This window comes from Talpa europaea (genome assembly GCF_964194135.1).
Source record: "Talpa europaea genome assembly, chromosome: 12".
NCBI lineage: Eukaryota > Metazoa > Chordata > Mammalia > Eulipotyphla > Talpidae > Talpa > Talpa europaea.
This window is the reverse complement of record NC_140079.1, coordinates 55,678,956-55,705,888: the sequence shown is the minus strand read 5'-3', so window position 1 is coordinate 55,705,888 and position 26,933 is coordinate 55,678,956. Positions and strand designations below refer to the sequence as shown.

The 26,933-nt window shown below is 35.5% G+C and overlaps 1 protein-coding gene across 2 annotated transcripts in view; it reads left to right on the top strand.

Moving 5' to 3' along the window:
* Window positions 1-207: 207 nt before the first annotated feature.
* Window positions 208-26,933, top strand: part of TDRD5 (tudor domain containing 5) — a gene marked incomplete at both ends in the record, with an annotated part of 53,123 nt that continues 26,397 nt past the window's right edge. For both annotated transcript variants that reach the window (XM_084250470.1, XM_084250469.1), the window contains 7 exons: window positions 208-439; window positions 1,039-1,446; window positions 3,311-3,501; window positions 9,504-9,587; window positions 12,812-12,868; window positions 21,880-22,033; window positions 23,992-24,164. In XM_084250470.1, the coding sequence (XP_084106596.1) occupies window positions 208-439; window positions 1,039-1,446; window positions 3,311-3,501; window positions 9,504-9,587; window positions 12,812-12,868; window positions 21,880-22,033; window positions 23,992-24,164 (1,299 nt within the window). The remainder of the gene's footprint in view (window positions 440-1,038; window positions 1,447-3,310; window positions 3,502-9,503; window positions 9,588-12,811; window positions 12,869-21,879; window positions 22,034-23,991; window positions 24,165-26,933) is intronic.

Here is a 26,933-nt window from a genome sequence, read left to right as displayed (position 1 = left end):
TCCTCACAGGTTGAGATTTGGGGTTTGCACTGTGTGGGCGCTTTGAGGTACGCATATTTTAGAACACATGCTGTTGGTTTTGTTTCATCACCTTTAAAGGTTGTGTAAAGTCCACTGTTGGTCTGTTTTACATTTTCCCGCTCCCCATCTTAGGTTTGTTGGCTTTTCCTCATAGTCATGTTTTTGTCTTAAGCCCAGCAGGGTACAATGTCTGAACAGGAGCACATACAGGAGTGCCTGAGGAAAGAAATAAGGTCACTTCTCATTTCCACCAAAGATGGTTTGACCCCACAGCAGTTGGAAAAGGAGTATCTTTTGATGGTTGGCAACCATCTACCTCTCAGAATCCTGGGGTATCGATCCACCATGGAGCTGGTGTTGGACATGCCTGATGTTGTCAGTATCTGTCCCTGCTGGGATGGTACTGTGATCCTGAAAGGTGAGTTGGTGATTTGAAGGTTCTTAAACTTTGTAATAGTAATCATTTAGTAAAGAATTGTTTTAATTCTTTAAATTATCTTGAGTCCCAAGCAGTGGATTTTAATGTCTCAAGGGAGAGGAAAGGAATGCAGGAACACTGAGGTTACAGGCAGAGTTGGAGCTTTAGCAGAATTAAGAAAATTTTCCCCAAAATTGCATTCACAAAAACTGAATTTAGATTATAATTTCATATCATCACAATGTTGTTGTTTTTTTAATGGTTTTTTAATGATGATGTTTTAAATTTTATGAAGCACAAAAAAATCATAGGGGAGTTCATTGTTTGAGAGTTTCTTTCAGGAGTCAGTTGGCAGTATTGATAACATATTGGGCTTTACCTTTATCTTTTCATCCTCTGGTAGAGGAGCTAACAGGCTGTTGTCAAAATGCAACAACTGGAGGGAAAAAAATGCAAAAACAGGAGCCAAGCATTTATGTTTATCATGCTACCTAAACAGCCCCTTCGAGAATTAAAAATTGTCCAGATAATCAGATATAAAGGATAAAGAAGGGAGTAATGTCTCACTTAAATATAATTTTTTTTTCATATCTCCTTAGCCATTCCAGATGAATCCACCAAAGGAATAGCAAGTTTAGTTGCAAAACAGAGAAGCAGCCATAAAGTTCGAAACTCCATGCAGAGGGGAAAGGCCTGTGTTTCCTCTGGGCCAACTTCTCATCCACGGGTACCTTACCGAGGAAGGGTACCCCCTATTCTTCCTGCTGTTGTGAAGAGTGAGTTGAAAGACCTCTTGGCATTATCTCCTGTTCTTCTCTCTGATTTTGAAAAGGCATTTGCCAAGCGATTTGGACGATCATTCCAGTATGTGCAGTATGGATTCCTTTCTATGTTTGAAGTGCTAAATGCAGCTTCAGATGTCATTTCTGTAGAGCAGACTAGAGCAGGCTCTTTGTTGATGCTAAGGAAGAATGTAACAGAGGAAAAGCAGAGAGGATGGCCAGCAGGTAAGCATGTTAGCATTAATGACTGTGTTGTGGGTCAGCAAATCTTGGAGCAATTGTGGCACGCAGGGTTTTGTAATGACACAGTTCCACAATGTTACTGAGGTTGAATCTTGCCATTACCACTTGTGAGGTTCATTATAGCACTGTAATGCTGATGATGTCTTTATAGCACTGTAAATGAACATGAATTACGTATGTTCACATAAGATGGTAACATGGAAAAGAAAATGTTAAAAAAATAATTCCTGGTGTGTGTTATCACTTGTCTTTGCTGTCTTGGATATCCTAGTAGATACTCCAATAATCTATGTAGTGTAATGATAATCCACCTTATTTGTAATAGCATTTTACCTTGAATTCTCATTGCCAACCATAGACAATTGGGGTGAGTGACCCTGTCTAATAGATAAGGAAACCACTCAGGAAAGTTAAATAGTTTTTCCAGAGTCACACAGCTGGAAATATCTACCTAGGTTAGATATCCAACTCTTATTATTATACACATTTGTAATTTTCCTGCCTGATCACTCTACCCCTTAATGGCTCACAAAACCATTGTGATCTTTTGTATAGTGTTTCCCTTAGGCCTCAGTAGTATAGGCTCTATACACTGAAGCTCTTTGGGATAATTATATGCCTACTTCAGTGATTTTCTTTCCCTCCTAAACCTGTATTGGATTAAATAGGTGAATCTTGAGAATGTCACCAGTTTACAAACCAATATTTAAACTGTGGTGGGTAATGTAACTTTTGAAGAGTGTGCTAAGGGGGTTTCACAGTCTGATCAAGGAAAGGTATGTGGGCCAGTGAGTGTTTTGATTCTAGTCTTCAATCTTGTAGTATACTTGAGACACTCAAACTTTGGGAGATTAACTCATGCTGTTAAAGTAGTAGGAGTTTAATTTGTATACAGTTCTCTGCCAATTTATTGAATAGTAGGGATGTATATTCCTTTCCCCACGTTTGGCCCCTCTCTGGTCATCATCAGGATATCTTGGAAGTAATTGGTTTTTTTTAGGTGAGCTAGATCTTAGGGTAAAGAAGGAGCTAGGCCATGGAAAAGGCCAGTGATACCTCTTTTACTTTGTACAGCAGAATACATCTCTCCAGAGGGGAAAAAAAATCTGCATTCTAGAACAACCTTTATTCTGTTGCTTATCTTTTGTCTTAGACATCTTTCCACCCTACTGCCCCGCCTCCCCCCCCCCCACACACACACATGCATCCTACTAGAACTAAATTTGATGAATGTAGTTCTAAGCAGACTCATTATTTGGAGCCTTTGCTTCAAACAGGATACAGCTTTTTACCTGTCAAATGCTGCTTTTCTGTAATTACATTCAGGTGACCTTAAGTGAAGTTTTAGATAAAGCCCCAAACTTTTCAGCAACACACTTATGATCTACTAGTTTTCTTCTGTAGATTAATGATCACATCCATTATGTTTATTTTATTTATTTTTATTATTTTTATTTTTTATTTTATATATTTTTTACATCATTTTTCATTTTTTGCACAATGTATGCATTTTGGTCTCACTCATAGCAGGAATTTAGAAAACCTAAATAAGGGGCCAGGAAAAAGACTAATTATAATAAAGTAAAAATCAAAATCAGCAGCAGCAGAGACACACTACAGCTGGGAGAGGAGGAAGTAGGATCAAAAGGGGGTTGGGAATTGTATGGGGACTATAACCACTTAAATTATGTTTAAATTTTATTGGCTTAATATAAAACTGTAAGCTTACTTTCCATAATTTTTAGTTTTCTAAGTTGAGGGGAGTGAGACACCATGGCCTCTTATGTATAACCACCAGAAAATAAGCTAAAAATCGCTAGTGACAATTTTTCTCTTTTTACAAAAGGTAAAACTTTTGCCCAGCCATTTAGAATGAAGCCAGGGTCATACCCCACAGGCTCACCAGTAGCAAAGGCACGCTTTTCACAACCTACTTCAAACATGGAACCACTGAAGCCAATACTGAACATAGAAAAGACTTCTAAGTCAAATTCAGAGGAGACTTCAAGGATGAATCACACTGAAAAATTAAACCAGGTGAGATATTTGAGTTTGGAGATACAAATATACCAAATTTTTTTTTTTTATTCCGTGGTTATTAGATCTGATGGAAAAGCTGACCTTTTAAATTTGAAGTCACTTGTTTTGGATCTCATTAAGAATTTCTGTGGATTAGCAAGAAGTAGCAGTAAGAAAGAGTACTATTTTATCAACTCCATGGTTTCTGCTGTTCTACAATGACTCCCAAATCTGTATCTCTATTTCTATCTTGTTACTTTGCACCAAAGTTATAGAAGTTATTTGCAAATTATAGTATTAATATATTCACCTAAATGTCTGACCCTGAACACCATAGTCCTGGTGTTTTTCTATGAGCAATGCTAAAGCCCTTCGAATTAGAACTACTTGAATATAACCAATTAAGTTAGTTATTGTTACGTTAGTAAAATAATAAGTTAAACTCAGAATAAGCACTTGGAATTACATTTAGTACACAAAAGTGCAGTATTTATAAATTAAAAAATTAGCTTTAGTAACATAATTCACATATTGCAAAACTTACCCATTATAAATGTAGTCTGAGTTTTAATAAAGGCATCTGGTTATGTACTCATCTCCAAAATCAGGAAGCAGAACATTTCCATCATCTCTGTTTTAGGTGGCTCCGTAGTGAACATTCATTGCTTTATTATAAGGAAAACATGTTATTAAAAAGAGAAAGTCAGTTCCTCCTTTGTAAAATGAAGCCCCTTTCATGAGGGAGATGCAGATCTGACCTTTATATCTACTGTTATCCATTGCCTTTCTTTGCTTCACAAAGGAAATGGTTGGAACAATTTAAAACCTTTTGACAAGACAAGAATATTCGTTTTACCGTGCTCTATTCAGTTCGCTTTATTTTTTCCTTTTGAGAGAAGGTTTGGAACAGGAATGAAAATGTACATGGGCAAGTATGGATTAGCTATATTTTCTGGTGAGTGAAGCTTCGTACTCTGTCTCACCCACCTCATCAGAATTCTCTACATTAGTACATAGTCTTAGACCACAGCTAATGCTGGTGTTTCTTTGCTTCCCATTAGTAGGTCTTTGCCTGTAAAGAATAGGGATCTGACATTTCTAGGTTTTCTAACCTTAAAACTATCTAAGAGTACCCCCTTCTACTGTATGCCTTGCCTTAACACATTAGAAAACTTGATTACAACATTCAGCTTGAGATTTAAAATAGGTAGGAATTATGTAAAAGATGTTCTGGTCCTAAATGACTTAAAAATCAGAGCTGCATTTTAGCTTGCACCTAATTTTTAATTTGCAGCTAAGCAATTGATTGTCTTTACATGAATTACATGTCGTGCTTGGTATCACATGTAACAAAAGAAGAATGTTTATCTCACCTGATCACCTCTGTCAACTAATTTTTTAAGAATATCCTCCACAAGCAATTGTATATGTTAAACAAGTCTGTCAGAAGGAGCAGTTAGTGGGTTGATTTAATGTAATTCTCTGGAAATTGCTTTCTCCAGCCAGCTTGGAGTAGTAGTGCTGTGGCTATTTCTTAGGCGTTCAGATGATACTTTTAATATGGCAAGTCAAATTCCATATTGCCTAACTCTCAGTCAAATGAGATACTTGGGAAATATTTAAGCAGTTGAAATCTTTGCTTCTGTATGTTTCTGTGCCAGTTCTGTGATCTTTATAAAAAAAAATGTGTTCTTTTCACCATATGGCCAAAAGGTCTGTAGTATATTCCTCTAAGATGTTACTTCTGTTTCTTTCTGCTTTTAGCCATATGTATCCTCCTCCTGGAATGTTTCTATACTCATTTCTCTAAATATCACCCAGGTATCTGTTTTTTAAAACTTTTTCTTATGACTAAAGTAATGCAAAGTGATTACAGAAAACCTGAAATATAGAAAAGCACAGAATGAAATCATCTATATTGTTCTCACCCAGAAAAATTGAGTTTTCTTTTTCAAAATAAAATTTGAATCATTCTGGTCCAAACTTGTAACCTGCTTTTTTGATGGGGGTTCTAACTATGCATTGTCAATGCCCCACATTATTAAATACTGCGGTGCAACATAATTTTTAGTAGCAATGTGGATATGCCATAATTTATTTAACTTATAACATATGTTGGTATTTAGATTATTTCTAGTTTTCGCTATTAAAAATAATTATACAATGAAAATCTTGTTAAAATTTGCACATATCACTATTACTCCACAGGATAAATCTCTAAAAATCAACTACTGCATCAAAAGGAACATATACTTTCATGGCTTAGCATATATATAGTCATGTTGTCCTCTGCAAAAGTTGATTCAGCTACACTCAAGTGAGATGTGTGTTAATGTGCTTCTTTCCTTACCCCTTTGCTGGTTTCTACTCAGTATAAATGGACTTTTTTCTTCAGGAAACCTTCCCCAACCTCATTTCCCCCCACCTGCCCTAGTTGAAGTTGTCTCTCATTGCTTTCCAAATACCTTCAGGCATATTATCTTATGACACTTTATTATTGTTATTATTTTTTGCGGTTACATTGCAACACTATACATGATGTAGAGGTAGAGGTTCACATCTCTTCAAATAACACTGTAGGTTTTTCATATTTATTGTAATTGTAATTATGTACTGTCTGATTGTTTAATATTTGATTCCCACACTATGGTGTCAGTGAACACATCTAACCTGTTTACTACTGTATATCTAGTGCTTAGAATATTGTGAAGCACACACTATGTGTTCAAGACATCTTTGTTGAATGAATAGGCATTATTATTTTTAAAAAAGAGTTACCTAATTTGATAGGGTAATAAAAAAATCTGACCTATTAGCAGTTGAAATTAATACCCTGATTAGTTATTATTATTTTTAGGAATTGCCTGTTCATGTCTGTTCATTTTTCTGAGGAGTATATCATTTTGATTCATAGCTCTTATAGAAGAGCTATCACATTTTGGGGGTCTGTTCCATCTTTATGTCCATATATTATAATCAAGATTCATTGCCCATTCTTTGTTTTGCTATATAGGCATTGGAAACAAATACATACCTCTCGATTACTTTCTTCATGTCAATTACTCATTACCTCGTACTCCTTCCCCACAAATTCTAATATCTACTCTCTAATTATAGGTATCCCCCATATTACATGCACTAGGAAAAAATCTCTCCCACCCCTTTCAGTTTAAACCTAATTTAATCATCTAGCTTGAGGGGGGAAAGAGTTTTTTCCCCTTATCTTCTTGAGGGGTATTGTAGTCCTAGCTAAGAGCCCACCATTTTGACATCTTAATCTCATACCTGGCAGATATTTTCCCCTGAATGGGGGTTACATAATAAGTATTTGAGAATTTGAGGGCTAGTTGGTCTCTGTTGTAACTTCTCTACTCTGGCAATACAGAAACAATCATGAACAATAAGTGAATAATGTGATCATGTTCCAATAAAACTGTATTTATGGATCCTGAAGTTTGAATTTCATATAATTTTCATGTGTCACAAAGTATTTTTATTTTGACTTCCCTCTCCCCCATTTAAAATGTCAAAACCATTCTTAGCTATTGGGACATATTAGACTGATGGCGAGTCAGATTTGACCCATGGGCCATAGTTTGCTGACCCTGTCATGAGCCATGCTCCAAAGACAAATCACATTTGTAATGACCGTCCAGCCACTGACATCCCAGTTTCCCAGCTCTTGGAATTGATTTAAAACCAGTAAAAACTTATCTCTGTGTCCCAAGGTCCTTTTCTTTCCATATAAAATTTGAAATCCTTAAGGGTATTTCCCTTGAGGCTCTTACTATTTCATCTCAGTAGGTTAGCAGTTCCTTCTCTCCATTGTCTTCTTTCCTAATTTTTGTGGATTGCACCTTTGTAATTTCACCACTTTCCATTCTTACTCTTTCAGCATCTTAGCTGAAACTCTGACCCAGAGACCTGTAGAGGCTTCCTGATTGTTCATCCCACCAATCTAAGATTCTGCTGTCAGATTGAAGTTCTGATAATGCCTCTCTTTGCTAAAAGTCTCTAGTATCAATTTTTTTATAGATTAAAAAATTGCATTTAAGATATTCTCTAATAAGGCAAAGTTTTCTTTGTCCCTAATGCCTACAGGCAAATTGCCTTATTCTTTTTCCTTTGTTTATGAAATTACTTTCCACACCCTCTGCTGCCCTTCTCTGCAGTATTCTCCCCATCCTTCAAGGCCCTTCCAAAAACTTAATGAGATGAATCCTTCTGCATTTTGTGCCTCTTAGAGTCAACCTTAGGTTATAGCTGTGTATGCATTGATCTCATGTCTCGCCTTAATTGTAAGTGGCTGAAGAGGAATGATGTTGTCAAACATGACCCCTTTTTGTTCCCTGAAACACCTAGCACAGCAGTATGCTGGGATGCAAGAAATCCATTATCTTTAGGTCCTCTTACTCACTGGGAGAGCTCTAGGGAATTGTCTCATGGCACAGAGAAGAAATAAAAACATTTGATCAAGGGCTGAGACCTTTACAAAGCTCGTGATAGTATCATAGGAATTTAATTCTCCCCTTCCCAGATCCCATCTTTCCATCAATCATTGAGATATTGAGACTGTCTTCATTTGTAAGAGACCTAAAAAGTAACACACGTTGTAAGTAATAACAGGCCAAGGGACAATAGAAGAAAGATTAATAAATAAAAATTTAGAAGGAAAAAACATTAATAGTGATTATGTCTGTGTGATAGGATTTTAGGTAATTGTTTTTCTTTATACCGTTTCTATCTTTTTCATATATATATATATTATATTAGCATCTTTATTTTATTGTATTTTTTTAAGATTTTTTTTTTATTTATACAAGTTCTGGGGTACAGGCTAGATGCGTGAGAGGGTGAGAGGATTCACCCGAAACAGAGCGGGGAACACAACAGGCAGACTGACGAAACACACTGCTGAGGGGGCAAGTGGGTGAGACAGGAGAGGTCTGCTGCACCATGTGGAATTCTTGCCTGGCCGGCTGGGATCGAACCCACGCTGCAGAGGCTGCGGACAGCTTCACAGTGCGGCGCTCAATCACCTGCGCCACCAGGGAGGCCCTTCTTAGCATCTTTAAATGGTTTTAACTCCATGGTCTTTCTCTCCACTCTGGGTCTCTACTGCTGTGGGATTCACTGGGCCCTGGCTCTCTGGGGATTCTCCTTGCTACTTTCTAAGCATCACTTGCAGCTCACTTTTTCCATTATTCCCATGCATGGTCTTTTCACCTTATGGGACCTCTCTGTGCTGTTGACTTCTCTCTACTAAATCCTCACGACACCACCTACCCTCTTTAACCTTAACTTAGGCCTCTCTACCTTTACTCCCTACCTGTTGAGTTTGGATAGTTATTATTTTCACCCATTATTTCCTCAGTTTTATTTTTATACTCTGTACTTTCCTACCCTCTGTCCTCAGGAGTGGGCCTTTTTTCTGAACTCACAGAATACTGAAGCCTTAGGATAGTAATTCTCTTCACCTTCTGGCCTCGCATTCACAGAACCTTTTTGTATCCTAGCTGATTCTTAATGTCTTTGTTTCTGTTACAGCAGAAGAACTATTCCTTTAAGGCCAAACACCCTCCAGCCTCCCCCCAGTGCCTTAGTTCACACTCATTCCCTTTTCCTAGGAAACTTCCACCATTCAGTCTTTCTGCTGCATTAGGCATTTTCTTAATTATCTGTTTAATAAAATCAAATACTTTCATAAACAGAAGGAAATTAGTAACAAAAATGCTCTCTGGCTAAAAATATAGGATTGAATAATTGAAAGCTCTAGAATCTAATTGTTATAAAGAATGTGAATTATCCTGGAAAATTCCAGAGCATTTAGTTTTATAAAGGTTCCCTCTACTGGAAATATAGTCTATATGGTATGAAATGCTAGTCTCTCTTAAAAGCAATTTTTTACTCATTTAATTGAAATAGATTTCCTTCTACAGATGTTTCCTTTACACATACTATTTAGATTTTTTTTTTGGAAACTGTTATTTAAACTATTTTTTTCTTTTCTTTTTTCATAGTTGGAGAATACATTCAAGTCCGTTATTGCACAAATTGGACCTGGAGGGACTATCGATCCAGAACTCAAACATAAGATAAAATCTGTAAGTATGCTATATCGGGAAATGGATAAGAATAGTTGATTATTTAGATATCATTTGTGGTTAGGTTTAATTTGCCTACCAGTATTTACTAGTTTTATATTAATACCTGATCTTTTCAGATATACTGCAAGTAGTTAGTCTCTTAATTTCAGAAAAAAATAAATTGCACACACACACAAAATTTTATATTCTCAAAATTACTCAGAAACTGTAAGTTCTTCTATAAATGCTCTCTTCTGTGTTATCTTGTTGAGAGTTCAATCTGTGATACCAGTTACATATAATATATATAATATGTGACACATATTTTTGTGTATGTATATATATGTGCATATATACATATATGTCAAGTATTCTGAACAGTACATGGTATTCCATTGTGTTAGATGTAACCTATTTCACTGATGAGATCTGAGATTGATTAGCATTTGTGTTATTTCTAGCCTTGGCTATTAAAAAATACTGCAGTTAATGTCCTTGCACATTTATCTGGAAGTGGAATTGCCAAAAGTATTGACTTTTTTAAGTTTTGATGATAAATATGACTAAATTGCCCTCTAAAAGGTTTGAACAAATTTTCACTCCCACTGACAGTGAAATATACCTATTCAATTTTCTTGTTTTAATTTATATTTTTTTATTTTTACACTGAGAATCTTTTCATATGCTTAATAGCCATTTATATTTCTTATGTGAATTTCCTGTTCGTGTCCTTCTCCTTAATTTATCATTTTGCCTTATTAATTTGTGAAAGCACTTTGACTGGTATGCATTGGGCTAAAAGGAATGTGCACTTAAAATTTTGGTGTAAGTTGTTAATTCTGGTTTCAATAATCCTCTGAATAGTGCCATTCAGAGTCTTACTACTTTCTATTATTCTACTTTGTGCACTCAGGCTCTGATTTTATCTGGAGATTTGACCAAGTGTCCAGCAATTACTTAAGAATGTTCACTATAATCTTTGATGGTAACAAAAAATCAGAGAAAAATTAAATAGTCATTGATAAAGAATTGATTAAATTATCCTTTCAAGCTAGGGAATATCATGTGTCTCATAGCTAAGAAAGATTATGTGTATCTATTAACTTACATGTATCTCCTCGTTTTATTGTTGGACTCTAAAAGCTGACTTTTTCTTTAAATTTCTGGGGTTTTTTTCTTTTTTATTATGATACATACCATTAGTTTAAAACACTGTATAGGTTCAGGTGCAGTTTCTCATATCACCAACTCTCCATGTCACCCCACACCCATCAACAACCATCCAGCCCTGGGCCTCCCTGTTGAATCAAGGGGTTAAGATGCAGCACTATGAAGCTATCCACAGCCACTGCAAACTGAGTTCGATCCCCTGCCAGCCAGGGAGCTACCTACATGGCGCAGCAGACCTCTCCTGTCTTGCCCACTGCTCCCCTCAGCAGTGTTTTGAGTCACTCTGCCTGTTCTGCTCCCCACTCTGTCTCTGGTGAATCCCCTCACTTCCCACAACTCTGGCCTGTACCCCAGTTCTTGTATGCATAAATAAATAAATCTTAAAAAAAAAATCATCCAGCCCATCAACAACCATCAACCAATTGACCCCCTTTACCTTGACCCTCTCCATCTCCTTCCCTCCTGATAACCACCATTCTGTTGTCAGAATCCAGGGTTTGTTTTTGTTTTGTATGTTTAATTGCTTTCCTCCCTTTACAATCCAAAATGATTAAGATCATACAGTATTTGTATTTCTCCTTGATTTATTTCACTTAACATAATCTCCTTAAAGTCTATCATATTGTTGCAAATGGCACTATTTCATCTTTTTTATGGATGAGTAGTATTCCATTGTATATGTTATCTTCTGAACTCATTTGCCTGTCACTAGGCTCTTGGGTTGTTTCTATACATTGACTATTGTGAATAGTGCTGCAGTGAGCATAGGGGTGCATATATTCAAATCAATGTTTTTATATTCTTTGGGTAATTTCTAGATCATATGGTAGTTCTATTGTTAATTTTTTGAGGAATTTCTATACTGTTTTCCATTGTGACTGCACCAATATATATTCCCATGACCACAGTATGAGGGCCCCTTACTTTGCACAACTTCATCAGCACTTAGAATTTCTTGACTTTTTGGCAATTGCCACTATGAGTGATATGAGGTGAAATCTCATTATGGTTTTGATTTATATCATGTTAATCATAAGTGATATAGAACATCTTTTCGTGTCTCTCTTGGCCATCTATATGTCTTCTTTGGTGAAATTCCTATTTAAATCCTCTGCCCACTTAAAAGCAGGTTTTGTCAAGCAGCATATTGTCTTTTTACTTATTGTCATATTTAATGTGACTATGTGTGCATTAAATTGTTTTCTGAGTGGATTTTTTCTGAAGTGCAGCAAACTAGTGTTTCTGGGTCACTGAACTTTGGAATAATTTTTCTTTATATTTTTCTGAAGCTGAATTAGAATTTTTAATGAAGTATGTAATATCTGGAAAAATCTAGCAAACACAGATCTTTTTATACTTTATTGGTAAGGGTGGTTTTGCTGCTAGGAATTTTACTTAAAAAAATCAGACAAGTGTGCAAGATGTAACTATGAGGATAATTGTTGAAATATTTGTCATCAAAATAAGAAACAGCTATAAGAAGAGGACTAAGTAAATGAGTTTAAATATGTTGAATATTTTGAAAAATCTCTAGCCATTAATGCATGTTGAACTGTGTTTAGTGACAGGGAAAGATATCTATGACATTATATTAAAAAACTGGGCATTATATAGAAATAATGCCCTTAGTTTTATATTAAATGTAAGTACATATGTGTGCACATATCTGTGAATACTTTCTTTTTGCTTTATGTATTTCCCCAAGTTATCTGTAATATCCTTTCTGTTTCTTCTCTACCTTTTAAAATGCTTGAAATTATGCTGTAGAATATTTCATGCAAGCTAAAACTAAGTGTGCTAGCTGAGCTATAGAAACTTAGGGATTTCTGAAGAGTTGTAGTATTGTGGAGAACAGTTTCTCGATTCTGAAGATGTTGGAAATCATTGTGCTTTCTTGTTACAACCTTTTTAAAACTGGAAGCTGAATTTTTAAAAATTCTGACTGTATTTCAGTCACTCAATATTGTTAATTTTGCCTCTATTATTTAAGTTTATGCTGTTTTATTTTGATATTTTTGTCAATCAACATTGCAATGATATCTATATGGTATTTTATTTTCTATTTGTATTAGGTTGTATCAAAGTTTCCAGAGGGTTTGCTTATGTCTAAACTGCTTGGAGAGTTTGAGGTGAGTGTTTTCTTCTTCATAAACCATGTTTTTATGACTTATGCTTCTTATAATAGACAAATATTTTCTTGCTACTCCTTGGATCCTCCAAGTCTATGCATTAGAACTTAAACATCTTAGACAGGATATTTTTACCACTATTGTTATAACAACACTACAATAAAGAAAATTAGAATAAAAATTTACTTTTAGTTTCTGATAATAATGAGTACCAGTGGGAAAGCAGAGATCCAGAATATGTCATACACTGCTTGTAGGACCCTTTGAAAAATACTTTGGCAGTATCAAATAAAGTTGAAGCTTCTAGCAGTTGCACTTTGACATAAGCATTTTATTTATTTATTTATTTATTTATTTATTTATTTATTTATATGATTATTGCATCATTTTTCATTTTTGCACAATATATGCATTTTCATCTTGGTTATATTCCCCATATAATTCCCACCCCTCCTATCTTGACCCTAATCCCTCCTCTCCTTCCCCCTTACCCGTAGTGTGTCTCTGGTTTACAGTTGCTTGTTGATTTTGATTTTTTCTTTATTATAATTAGTCTTTTTCCTCGTCCCTTATTTAGGTTTTCTATGAGTGAGACCATCCAGTATTTTTCTTTTTCTTTCTGGCTTATTTCACTGAGCATGATTCCTTCCAGCTCCATCCATGTTGCTGCAAATTGCATGAGTTTATCTTTTTGATTGCTGAATAGTATTCCATTGTGTATATGCACCACATCTTCTTGAGCCAGTCATCTATTTTTGGGCATTTGGGCTGTTTCCAAAGCTTAGCTATTGTAAATAGTGCTGCTATAAACATAGGGGTGCAGGCGCCCTTTTGAATTAATGTTTCTGTGTCCTTTGGGTAAATACCTAGGAGTGGAATTGCTGGATCATATGGAAGCTCCATCTTTAGCAGGTTGAGGTATCTCCACACAGCTTTCCATAGTGGTTGGATCAGTTTGTACTCGTGCCAGCTGTGCCGGAGAGTTCCTTTTTCTCCACATCCTCGCCAACATTTGTTGTTGCTAGTTTTTTTAATATGTGCCATTCTCACTGGGTAAGATGGTATCTCATTATAGTTTTGATTTGCATTTCCCTGATTACAAGTGATGTTGAACATTTTTTCATATGCCTGTTGGCCATTTGCATTTCCTCTTTGGAGAAGTTTCTTTTTAGCTTATCTGCCCATTTTTTGACTGGATTATTTACTTTGTTTTTGTTGGGTCTCATCAGCTCTTTGTAGATTTTTGTGATCAGTCCTTTATCATTAGTGTTGTATGCAAAAATGTTCTCCCAGTTGGTGGGGTTTCTCTTTGTTTTTGTTATTGTCTCTTTTGCTGTGTAGAAGCTCTTTAATTTGATATAGTCCCAGCTGTTTATCTTTGTTTTCACTATCACTGCTTTGGGTGATGTGTCCATAAAGATGTTTTTGAGGAAATGGATTAAAGAACTAGACATAAGACCTGAAACCATAAAATATATAGAGGGAAATATAGGCGAAACACTACGTGATTTGCACATCAAAGACATCTTTACAGACACATCACCCAAAGCAGTGATAGTGAAGGCAAAGATAAACAGCTGGGACCACATCAAATTAAAGAGCTTCTGCACAGCAAAAGAGACAATAACAAAAACAAAGAGAAACCCCACCAACTGGGAGAACATTTTTGCACCCAACACTAATGATAAAGGACTGATCACAAAAATCTGCAAAGAGCTGATGAGACTCAACAACAACAAAGAAAATAATCCAGTCAAAAAATGGGCAGAAGAGCTAAAAAGAAACTTCTCTGAAGAGGAAATGCAAATGGCCAACAGGCATATGAAAAAATGTTCAACATCACTTGTCATCAGGGAAATGCAAATCAAAACTACCATGAGATACCATCTTACACCAGTGAGAATGGCACATATTAAAAAAACTAGCAACAACAAATGTTGGCGAGGGTGTGGAGAAAAAGGAACTCTTCTACACTGTTGGTGGGAGTGCAAACTGGTCCAACCACTGTGGAGAGCTGTGTGGAGATTTCTGGACCTACTAAACATAGAGCTTCCATATGATCCAGCAATTCCACTCCTAGGTATTTACCCAAAGGACACAGAAACATCAATTCCAAAGAACACCTGCACCCCTATGTTTATAGCAGCACTGTTTACAATAGCTAAGCTTTAGAAACAACCCAAATGCCCAAAAATAGATGACTGGATCAAGAAGATGTGGTACATATACACCATGGAATATTACTCAGCATTCAAAAAAGATAAACACATGCAATTTGCAGCAACATGGATGGCGCTGGAAGGGATCATGCTCAGTGAAATAAGCCAAAAAGAAAAAGAAAAATACCAGATGGTCTCACTCATAGCAGGAATCTAGAAAACTTAAATAAGGGACCAGGAAAATGAATAACTGTAAGAAAGTGAAAATCAAAATCAACAAAAAACTATGAACCAGAGACACTTTTAGGGGGGCGGGGGCGGGAGGGGAGGGATTGGGGTCAGAATGGGGGGGCTGCAATTGTATGGGGAATATAACAATAAAATTTATTATCTAATAAATAAATAAATAAATAAATAAATAAATAAATATATATTACTTATGCTTGCAAAAAAAAAAAGATGTTTTTGAGGTGCATGTCATGTAGTGTTTTGCCTATATTTACTTCTATGTATTTTATGGTTTCAAGTCTTATGTCTAGGTCTTTAATCCATTTTGAGTTGGTTTTTTTCATGGTGTGAGGTAGTAGCCAAGCTTCATTCTTTTGCATGTAGTGACCCAGTTTTCTCAGCACCATTTATTGAACAAATATTCTTTGCTCCATTGCATATTCTTTGCTCCTTTGTCAAAGATTAGTTGACTGTAAATCTGTGCATTTATTTATGGATTTTCTATTCAGTTCCATTGGTCCATGTGTCTGTTCTTGTTCCAGTACCATGCAATTTTGATTATTATGGCTTTGTAGTATAGTTTGAACTCTGGGAATATGTGATACCTCCATTCCCTTCTCTTTTTTTCAGGAGTGCTTTGGCTATTCTGGTGGCTCCATATGAATTTCATCAGTATTTGTTCTATTTCTTTGAAGAATGTCATTGAAATTTTTATTGGAATAGTGTTGAATCTGTAAATTGTTTTTGGTAGGAAGGCCATTTTGATAATGTTAATTCTTCCAATCCATGAGCAAGGGATGTCTTTCCATTTCTTTGTGTCTTCTCCTGTTTCTTTTAACAGTGTTTTATAGTTTTCTTGTGTAGGTCATTTACCTCTTTTGTTAGGTTTATTCCCAAGTATTTGATTTTTTTTTGTTTCAATAATAAAAAGGATGGTTTTCTTATTTCTTCTTCTTCAGATTTATTGTTTGTGTATAGGAAGGCTACTGATTTTTGTGTGTTGATTTTGTATCCTGCCACTTTACTAAACTGATTGATTAGTTTAATTAGTTTTTCTGTGGAGTTTTGGGGGTTCTCTATGTATATTATCATATCTTCTGCGAATAGTGATAGTTTGACTTCTTCCTTCCCTATTTGGATTCCTTGTATGTCTTTCTCTTGTCTTATTGCTCTGGCTAAGACTTCCAGTATTATATTGAAAAGCAGTGGTGAGAGTGGGCATCCTTGTCTTGTTCCAGGTCTTTTTTTTAAATGTGTATATTAATTTATTAATGAATTATTTTATTTTATATAATTCTTACATCATTTTTCATTTTTGCATAATGTATGCATATTCATTTTGGTTATATTCCCCATACAATTCCCACCCCCTTTTTCTGACCCTAATCCCTCTTCTCCACCCCTTGCCCCCCACTGTAATATGTCTCTGGTCTATAGTTGCTTGTTGATTTTGATTTTTACTTTATTGCAGTTAGTCTTTTTCCTGGTCCCTTATTTAGGTTATCTAAATTCCTGCTATGAATGAGACCATCCGTTATTTTTCTTTTTCTTTCTGGCTTATTTCACGGAGCATGATCCCTTTCAACTCCATCCATGTTGCTGCAAATGGAAATGCTTTCAGCTTTTCACCATTGAGAATGATATTGGCTATGGGCTTGTCATATATGGCCTTTATGATGTTGAGGTATGTTTCTTGTATCCCGAGAATTTCAGGGCCTTTATCATAAATGGGTGTTGTACTTAATCAAAAGTTTTCTCAGCATCTATTGATATTATCATGTGGTTTTTATATTTCTTTTTGTTGATGTATTGGATTACATTAATTGATTTTCGGATATTGAACCATCCTTGTGTCCCTGGAATAATCCTACTTGGTCGTGGTGAATTATCTTATGGATGCATTGTTGGATTCTGATAGCTAAAATTTTATTGAGGATTTTTACATCAGTGTAGATTAGAGAGATTGGCCCATAGTTTTCTTTTTTTGTGTTGTCTTTGTTCGGTTTTGGTATTAGTGTAATGTTGGCTTCATAAAATGTGTTTGGTATTATCCCTTCCTTCTCAATTTTTTGAAAGAGTTTGTGAAGGATAGTCACTAATTCATTTCTTAATGTTTGGTAGAATTCATTTGTAAATCCATTTTGGGGAGGGTTTTGATTACCATTTCAATTTCACTGCTTGTAATTTGTCTGTTTAGATGTTCTATTTCTTCTTTATTTAGCTTTGGGTTATTGTAGAGTTGTAGGAATTTGTCCTTCTCTTCTAGATTGCTGAGCTTTTTTGCATATTACTATTTATAGTAGTTTCTGATTGTTCTTTTGATTTCTGCTGTGTCTGTTGTGATCTCTCCTCTTTTATTTGTGATCCTATTTATTTGTGCTTTCTCCCGTTTTTCTTTTGTGAACCTGACTAGGGGTTTGTCTATTTTATTTATTTTTTTCAAAGAACAAACTTTTGGTTTCATTGATCTTTTGTATTGTTTTTTTAAGTTCGATTTCATTTATTTCTGCTTTGATTTTTATTATTTCTTTTCTTCAACTGGTATAAGGGTTTTTTTGTTGTTCTTTTTCTAGTTCTTTGAGATGTGAGATTAGGTTGTTTCTTTGAATTCTTGTTTCTTGATGTGAGCCTGTATTGCTATACATTTTCCTCTTATTACTGCTTTTGCTGCATCCCATACATTTAGGAAATTGGTGTCCTCCTTGTCATTCAACTCAAAGTATTTTTTAATTTCTTCTTTGATCTCCTCATTAGTCCAGTGGTCTTCCAGTGGTGTGGGTTTCAGTCTCCATGAGGTAGGAGAGTTCCTTGCCTTCTTTTTATAATTTATTTCTAGTTTGATGCCTTCATGGTCAGAGACAATGGTCGGTATGATTTCAGTCTTGGTGTATCTGTTGATGTTTGTTGTGTCCCAGTATGTGATTGATCCTGGAGAATGATCCATGTGTGCTTGAGAAAAATGTGTACTCAGATTTTTTGGTGTATAGTGTTCTATAGATGTCTGTTAAGCCCATGAGATCTAGAGCCTTATTTAGAGCTTTAGTGTCCTTACTTATTTTTTGTCTCGTTGATCTATCCATTGTTGATAGTGGTGTGTTGAAGTCTCCTACTACATATGTGTTTTCTCTGATGTCTGTTGTCAGAGATAATAGTTGTCTGATATATTTTGGTGTTCCTTCATTTGGTGAGTATATGTTAATTAGTATTATTTCTTCTTGAAGTATTGTCCCCTTGATCATAATGTAGTGACCATTGGGGTCTCTTTTTACCTTTTTGAGTTGGAAATCTGTTTTATCCTATATAAGTATAGCTGTTCCTTCTTTTTTGGTCCATTTGCTTATAGGATTGTTTTCCATCCTTTACTTTCCATCCTTTACTTTCAGTCTATTTTTATCTTTCGTAGTTAAATGTGTTTCCTGGAGACAGCAAAAGGTTGGGTTTTGTTTCCATTTTTTTTTTAAGATTCATTTATTTATACACGAACCAGGGTGCAAGCCAGATGAGCAGGAGAGTGAGAGGATTCATCAGAGACAGTGGGGAACAGAACAGGGAGACTGACGAAATACACTGCTGAGTGGAGCAGCAGGCAAGACAGGAGAGGTCCGCCTCGCCTGGTTTTTGTTTCTTAATACAGCCTGCAATTCTATATCTTTTTATTGAAGAGTTTAGTCTGTTTTCATTTAGAGTTAATATTGATGTGTTAGTGTCTGTATTTGCCACCATTTTTTTTTGTCTTTTCTCTGGTTTTATTTATTTATTTTTTTAATTTTTTTTTTTTGGTCTTGTTTCGTTCTTATTCATCCCTCTGTTGGTTCTGGCTTTAGGACTCCTTATAGTATTTTTTGGAGTGGGGGTTTAGTCATTATGAAATTCCAGAGTTTCTGTTTATCTGGAGAGGGCCTTATTCTTTCTTCATAGAGGAAGGAAAGCTTTGCGGGATAGAGTATTCCTGGTTGGCATTTGTTGTCTTGCAGTTTGTTGACCATGCCCCTCCACTCTCTCCTTGCCCGTAGTGTTTCTTTGGAGAAGTCTGATGTCAGCCTGATTGGTTTTCCTTTGTATGTTACCTGTTTCTTTCCTCCTGTCAGCTTCATTATTTTTTCCTTATCCTGCATTCTTGGGAGCTTTACTATGGTGTCTTGCTGTATTTTCCCTTTCATCATGGATCTTTGGTGTTATTCTTGCTTCTTGTATGTCTATTTTCAGCTCCTTCTTCACGTTTGGGAAGTTCTCTTCAATTATTTCCTTGAATATTTTCTCTGTTTTGATTCAACATAGGCATTTACAGAAACTCTTGAACAGGTGCATTATAACATATAAAACAGGCAAATCGAAGCATAATAAAAACTGGAAACCAAGCGCCATCAGTAGAATTGGTAAATAGAGATTGACATTTATACAATGGAATGAATAGCAAATAAATGCTTCAGCTCTGCTCTGCAAAGCGGATCACTTTTGGAGTTATAATGTTTAATGAAAGAAGTTACAGAATGATAATCCAGGTAATTCCGGACAGCCAATATAGGTTTAAAAATAGTAAGACCTATACACATGTTCGCTGTGTGGCAGAATATTCTGAATGCCTTTCATATAGTTATTCATCACCATACACTGAGGCACAGAGAAATAAACTGCCTAAGGATCAGATAGCCAGTAATGGATTACAGCCAGGATTTGAACCCCAAGGAGTCTTGAGTTCTGAATCCTAATTCTTAACAAATGTGCTATGAAAATGATTGTGTATTTACAGATATAAACACATAGTGGCGTGATACTATAGTACAATGGTTAAGACATTTTACTTACGTGTACTATTTTATAGGTGTTATGTAAAAGCAGGAAAATACAGCCTACTTTATAGAGAGTTTTTGTGAGATTTAAATGACTTACAGTACTTCACACAGTTTATGCCATTTAGTAATTGTTCAACAAAGGTTAATATTTAGTAGAATATTTAGGAAAAATAACATCCTTCAATGATGGAGGGAAATAAAATTCATATTGTTTTAAGGAAATGAATCTTTTAGAGTCACAGAGCTTATTCAAATAAATAAAGAGAAAGTTAAAACAAAAGGACTTGTTTTCTGAATTAACAAGTATAGCCACTTATCTAATAGTGAAATTGCAGAGTAAAGTGTGTGAGCAATAGAATATAACTTTAATATTCCAAAATTCATGGGTAAAATCAGCCTTTGCTGCCAGATTAAAAAAACTCAAAGAGAACAGTTTTCTACCCCAAATATTTTAACAAATGTAGTATCCTGTAATAAAATTCATGGTGTTAGGTTACAGGCAACAATCTGTTGGAGAAATGAAAACCTTTCAATGCCAAAGGGAAGCAGTTTTTGCCTTTTAGTAAATGGATTTAGGCAGAAATTCAGCTTCATGACTAGAAATACATAGTAAGTATAGATTTAGTTTATCATAGATGCCAATTTGTAGATACACTTGCTAACCCTTTATGCAACAGATGTAAAATCTGTCTGTATGATGCTTCCTCTTGAAATACCCAATTCAAAAGTCTACCGTTCCTCAAGAACTCATTAAATTGTTGTCTGAAGATGAGATAGTACAGCAGCAGTATAGTTTTTAGATCTTGCTGGAACATCACATAAAGACAGAGAAACTAGATAGCAAAACCAAAAATCCATGGGCAGTATTTACAACCAAATTGGGCACTGTATCTCCTGTGAATTGTGTTGGGAGTAACCACCAGTAGCCATAAGCTTATCATAATATCAGGGTCTTTGTCAGGAGGAAGCAGAAGAAGCAAAGGATTTGATGTCTGGTGAACTTCGGCACCAAAGAACTACAAAATAGACAATATTCACTAGAAAGTCCAGCAAGGGTTTAGAATATAGGACAGCTGAAATTGGATGATATTTTGACATCTCTAATAGAAGAGAGTGTTTCATGATAAAGACTTAAATGGGGCTGGGTCACTATAGCCCCTGTGAATTCACTGAGCAGCTAGAGCTCCCTTCCAGAAAGGACCAGACTCTATAGAGAAATTGAGCAGAAAGCTTTGGTTGCATCTTACAAATTTTGATTTGTTGCATTTTCATTATCATTCAGTTGGAAATATTTTCTGATTTTCCTTGCGATTTGTTTTCTGATGAGACACTTAAAAGAGTATTATTTAACTTCCATATTATCTACAAGGTTAATTCTTAGGTTAGTTTTTATATTGATTTGCAATTCCATCTTCCTCAGTGTGCTCTATAAGATTTCATTAGTTTGAAGCTTGTTGAGACTAACTCTATGGCCAACTATAAATTTTATTGATGAAATTATGTAAGTACTTTATTAAAAAAGATTTTGCTTTATAATAGACATTGTTAAAAATGAGAGGTGTGAAGGTACCCTAATTTTCATTTGATATACCATGTACTCTAAAAGGAACTTGAAATTGCCCTAGAGGTTTTTCAGTGGGGCAGTAATGATCTCTTGGTTTGTATTATATTTGTATGGAAGCAAATCTTCAATGTAAAACCCCAGTTCACCAACCTTTACAAATTTAGTTTGATTTCGCCCAAATTAAAGCATTGTTCAAGGTATCTGTATACCTTAGATTCCATTTTCTAACACTGTTCTTTCATGGTATTTGTGGTTTTGTGGTCATAGGTAATTTTTAAAGAGCAACTTTCACCAAAACAATTAGGCTTCTTAAATGTGACAGAACTTGTTGGAGCTCTCAGTGACATTCTTCATGTTGAGTTCAGGGAAGGAGAACAAGACTTACTGGTGTTTGATGCTGATATGAAGCCTCTACCACCTGGTGAGTTAATCGAATGATGCTAACCTGATTTTAACTGTCCTTGCAAGGACAAGGAAAAACAAAGCATTGACCATGTAGTATTCTTTATTGTAACTGCATTAACCAAACATACCACATTAGTTTTGAAAATGTTTTGAATATATTGACCTTTCTGGTGATATTTGTTGCCTTAAGGCTCATCTGTATTATTAATAAAGCCTATCTGACTTCCTAAAATTTACTTTCTTAATTGTCCAGATTTTTTAGTAATTCTGAAGAAATTGATTTTCTTGTGGGAAATTGGAAGCACTGATGGGGATATGCTAGGTTATTCAGTGATTCTTAACTCAAACTTTTCATCAAAAGATTTTTAGAAATACCTGGAGATTTAGAATTACATGAGTGTGCACTTATATTTTTTTAATAAACTTTTTATTTGGGGATAATTTTAGATTTAGAAAAAAGCTGCAAAGATTGTACAGATAGTATGCCCTACATAGTTTCCTATTTTATTAACATCTTGCATTGTCATGATACCTTTATCAAAGCTAAGATACTAACATTGATATAGTACTATTAACTAAACACCAGATGTTATTCCAGTTTTACCAGTTTTCTCACAATTGTTCTTTCTCTGTTTCTTGATCGACTCCAGGATAACACAGTGCATTCAAGGTACTTGATTTCGGTTTTTGGTTTTTGGTATCTTTTTTTTTCTTTTGAAATTTTTGTTGAGATTATTGTAGATTCACATGCAGTTACATGAACTTATAGAGAAGACCCTATGTACTCTTTCCTCAGCTTCCCAAATAATAATGTCTTGCCAAACAAGACTAGTGCAATATGGCACTGATGTTATTATTATAAGTTTCTATAATAAGAGATAGCTATTTTTTCCAAAATATCTTTATTGATTTTTTCTGATTTTTAACTAACTCATGTTTCTCCTGAAAAATTCAAACAGTGCAGTGACTTTCATGTAGAAAATGAATATTTTCCATCATGTTATCCCCCCCAATAATGCTGTTGAAAATGTTATGTAGCCTTTCAGACTTTTTTCAAGGTATATCTGAACATAATTATGTTTTTTTTTTAATTACAAAAACGTATTTGCTTGTTTAAACAAGTCAAACAATACAGAGCTGCTACTAGTTTTAGTGTGTCTTATTTCTAGACACTTTATATATAGTAGTTATTGATCTTATGTATAATTTTTTTAAGTAGTTTTGTATAAATATTGTAATAGACCTTGCTTTTTATGTTCATATACTGTGGATATTCTTCCATATACTATATATGTTTATTTCATTATTTTAAAGGTATATATAATTCTTTTATGTGACTACACTATAATTCATTTAGTCTGTTGATGGTCAGTTAGATTTTATCATTACTTTAAAAATACAGTGACAAATATTCTTGTACCTACATCTTTGTACATTTGTTAGTTTATCTCTTTAGGACCTACTATCATTTCAGATCTGGGGTCTGTTTTAATGTACCAAACTCTTGCAAACATTATACACATGTAAATTTGAACAAAATGTGATTGATTTTGGAATCCCTTAAAAATTAAGGCATTATATTATGGAATATTAGTATGTTAGCCACATATATTATACATTAAGCAACAAGGAAGGCTCACTGCTAAAACTGAATAAGAAGTAAGTGGAAAGCAGGATGTTGGAAAACTAAGCCTTTTTGCAAAGTTCACGAAGCCTTACCCAACTGCAAGCCTCTTTACCTACCAATATGAATCCGTTAAGGTCTGTTGCCATAGAGAGCTTTCTTTGTGTCTCTCTGTGCTGAAAGGGCCGTAAAGACAGATTCACCTCTCTCATTTACCAATGTCTCCCCACCGCCTGGTATATAGATCATGCTTCCTAGCAGCTATACAAATTATTTTAATTAATATGGATGTGCCACTCCATTGATCATTTCAGATGGAGCTGTTTCACCAGGCAGAAATTCATGTTCAGTGCAAACAGATAAGAAGATAGAAGCCAAAGCTTGTGTCTCCAGTCCCCCTAGAAATTCACTGTCTACTGCCACTATCAAGGAGACTACATGGGATTGCCCTTCAAAAAACCATAAAGACCCAGAACAGAAGATTTACAAGAAGCCTAATCTGGTGGTAAAGCCTTTACAACTGGTGAGTGAGGGCTAGATCCTCTGTGTCCTGAACATTCAGTGCTGTGGAACATAAGTGACTGAATATGAATTTAAACCCAAATTCTGTTTTAGAAAAATCTCATACTAGATGTATCATTTCTTGGAAGTGACCCTAGATTTGGTCTCACATCACTTTTTGCAGCATTTATTCTGGTTTTCAATCTTACGTAACTGGCTTTCCCTCAAGTCTCATATTCCAACCCCCCCACCCCCACCCCGCCCCCAGTGAAGTGTCTTTTTAGCTCTTCTGCCCATTTTTTTAAAATAATATTTTATATAATTCTTACATCATTTTTCATTTTTGCACAATGTATGCATTTTCATTTTAGGTATATTCCCCATACAATTGCACCCCCCTTATTTTGACCCTCATCCTTCCTCTCCCCACCCCCCATAGTGTGTCTCTGGTTTGTATTTATTTGTTGATTTTGATTTTTTTCTTTACTATAATTAGTCTTTTTCCTGGTCCCTTATTTAGGTTTTCTAAATTCCTGCTATGAGTAAGCACCTGTACCCCTATGTTTATAGCAGCACTATTTACAATAGCTAAGCTATGGAAACAACCCAAAAGCCCAAAAATAGATGACTGGATCAAGAAGATGTGGTACATATACACAATGGAATATTACTCAACAATCAAAAAAGATAAACTCATGCAATATGCAGCAACATGGATGGAGCTGGAAGGGATCATGCTCAGCGAAATACATCAAGTCTCAATATGTTAGATGGCTTGGAAGATTTGACAGCTCTCTCATGATGACATTGCTGGTTCTCTCCATATGTTTCAAAATGCAACTTGATAATCTTTCAGGGCTTTAGAAAATAGAATCAAGGACCTTTGTTTGGCTGTGTGCCTCAACAACTCCTACAGATTGCTTGTACACTGGTCCTCAGTGACAGAGCGCTTTAATTTTTTCTCTTATATGACATCGCCACACATAATTCTTTTTTGTCTTGTCACTTTCCATTACTTAATTTGTTATTAAATAATTAATTGCCCATTCTTCTTCCCTGCTACCTTCCATACCTCTGTATCTGAATTCTTTTATGGATGGAAAATTTTTTGTTTGGCTAGCCTGTTACTTTTTTAGGAAGGAATAATGGAATAGGAAGGAATAATGGAAAGTAATACATTTTTGAATGAGAGTACTTGGAAAACCTGTTTTTGATCAGAAGACTAGTGTGAAATGCAGTCCATTCCATAAAATTACCTTTGTTGGTAAGATTGGATAGGATGAAAATCTTAGTTAAACGTGAAATATTTTTTTTCTTTATGGTGATAGCACTGGTTTATAATACTGTACGTCATTTAGGGCAATAGCGTCACACCTCCTCAGATGTGTTATCCCACGCCCACCTCTCCATTACTTTGAACTTGTGTTTGTCTTTGAAGCTCAAATAGGTCTCCTCTGGAGAAATCACCAAGTTGGGTTTTGTTTTCAGATACAAATCTCTACTCTGTGCCTTCCAATTGCTGAGTTCATTTAGAGTGATTAGTGTAATATGTGGGTATTGGTATACAGGAATACTGTTTCCCTCTCTCCATCTCTCTTTCCTTTCTGGGATACACCTTATTCGTATGTTGGTTTTCTTAATGGTGTGAGGTAATTCTCAAATTGCCTCTTCATTTTTTTTGCATCTCATTTCCTTCTCTTCTTCCACCTGGATCCTTACGGTATTACTGTCTTGGAGGTCACTGATTTGATCCTCCGTTCTTTTTTGATCTTCTTTTCAATCTATTCTCCACCATGGTTTTCTCTAGAGTTACTGATCTTAGTTATAGTACTCCTTACCTCCTGAATTTCTGTCCAATTTCTACCTTCTGTTCATTGACTTTGTTGTTTTTCCTGAATTTTGTTGTATCTCTTTGATTAGCTTTTCTATGTTCTCTTGTATTTCTTTGACTTATCTAAGTCCTTTGGTGTTTCTTAACTTGGCTTTGTGAGTTTTCTTCTGTCTCTTTGAGTTTCTTTATTATAGAAGTGCTGAACTTTTTATGTGATAGGAAAAAACAATCTTTCATCTTTTTGTATTTGGATTCCAGAAAGTCATGCTCTCCTTGTGATGGCCTACTCTCTTGAGGTCCTGTATTTCCACATGTAATACTTTTGTCTATTTGAGGTCTCCCTATTTTATTATTATTTTAAATATCTTTAGTATTTTTTTTAATTTATTTATGCCTTTGCTGCCTTCTGTGTATACGCAAATCTTTTTTGTAGTGTTTGAGCCTGGAGGGTGGGGAGAGACCTGGAGGGATTCAGATGTTGACGTGGATGAGGTGAGATGGGACTGGCATGCGAACTATCCCTCCTCTCTGGGGTTTGGAATGAAAGACTCAGCAATCCCTCTACTCACACAGTAAGTAGCAGTCCTAGGGGAAGGAAGGGGGAGTGTGGATCAGAATGCCCACTCTGCTATTATCTTTACTGGGGAACCTGTCTGTGAGGAGCGCCCCATCTCCTCCACAAGGTTTTCCTCCTTTCAGGGGAATGTGCTTCCACACATCCTCTGCTTCTCTCTCCCCAGGCCTTGCCTGTGCTGACCTCCCTGCCACTGGTGTCCCCTACTGCAGACCGCAATCCATGGGTCCCTATCTCCCCCACCTCCTCTTCAATGTAGCATGAATCTCCTCAGTCTCAACCCTGCCAAAGTCTGCACTGTTGTCTGCTGACCAAGGCATAATCAAGTCCACGCCTATCCAAGGACTATCTGAACAGTATCCCTATCTGAGACCCCTCCCCAGAAC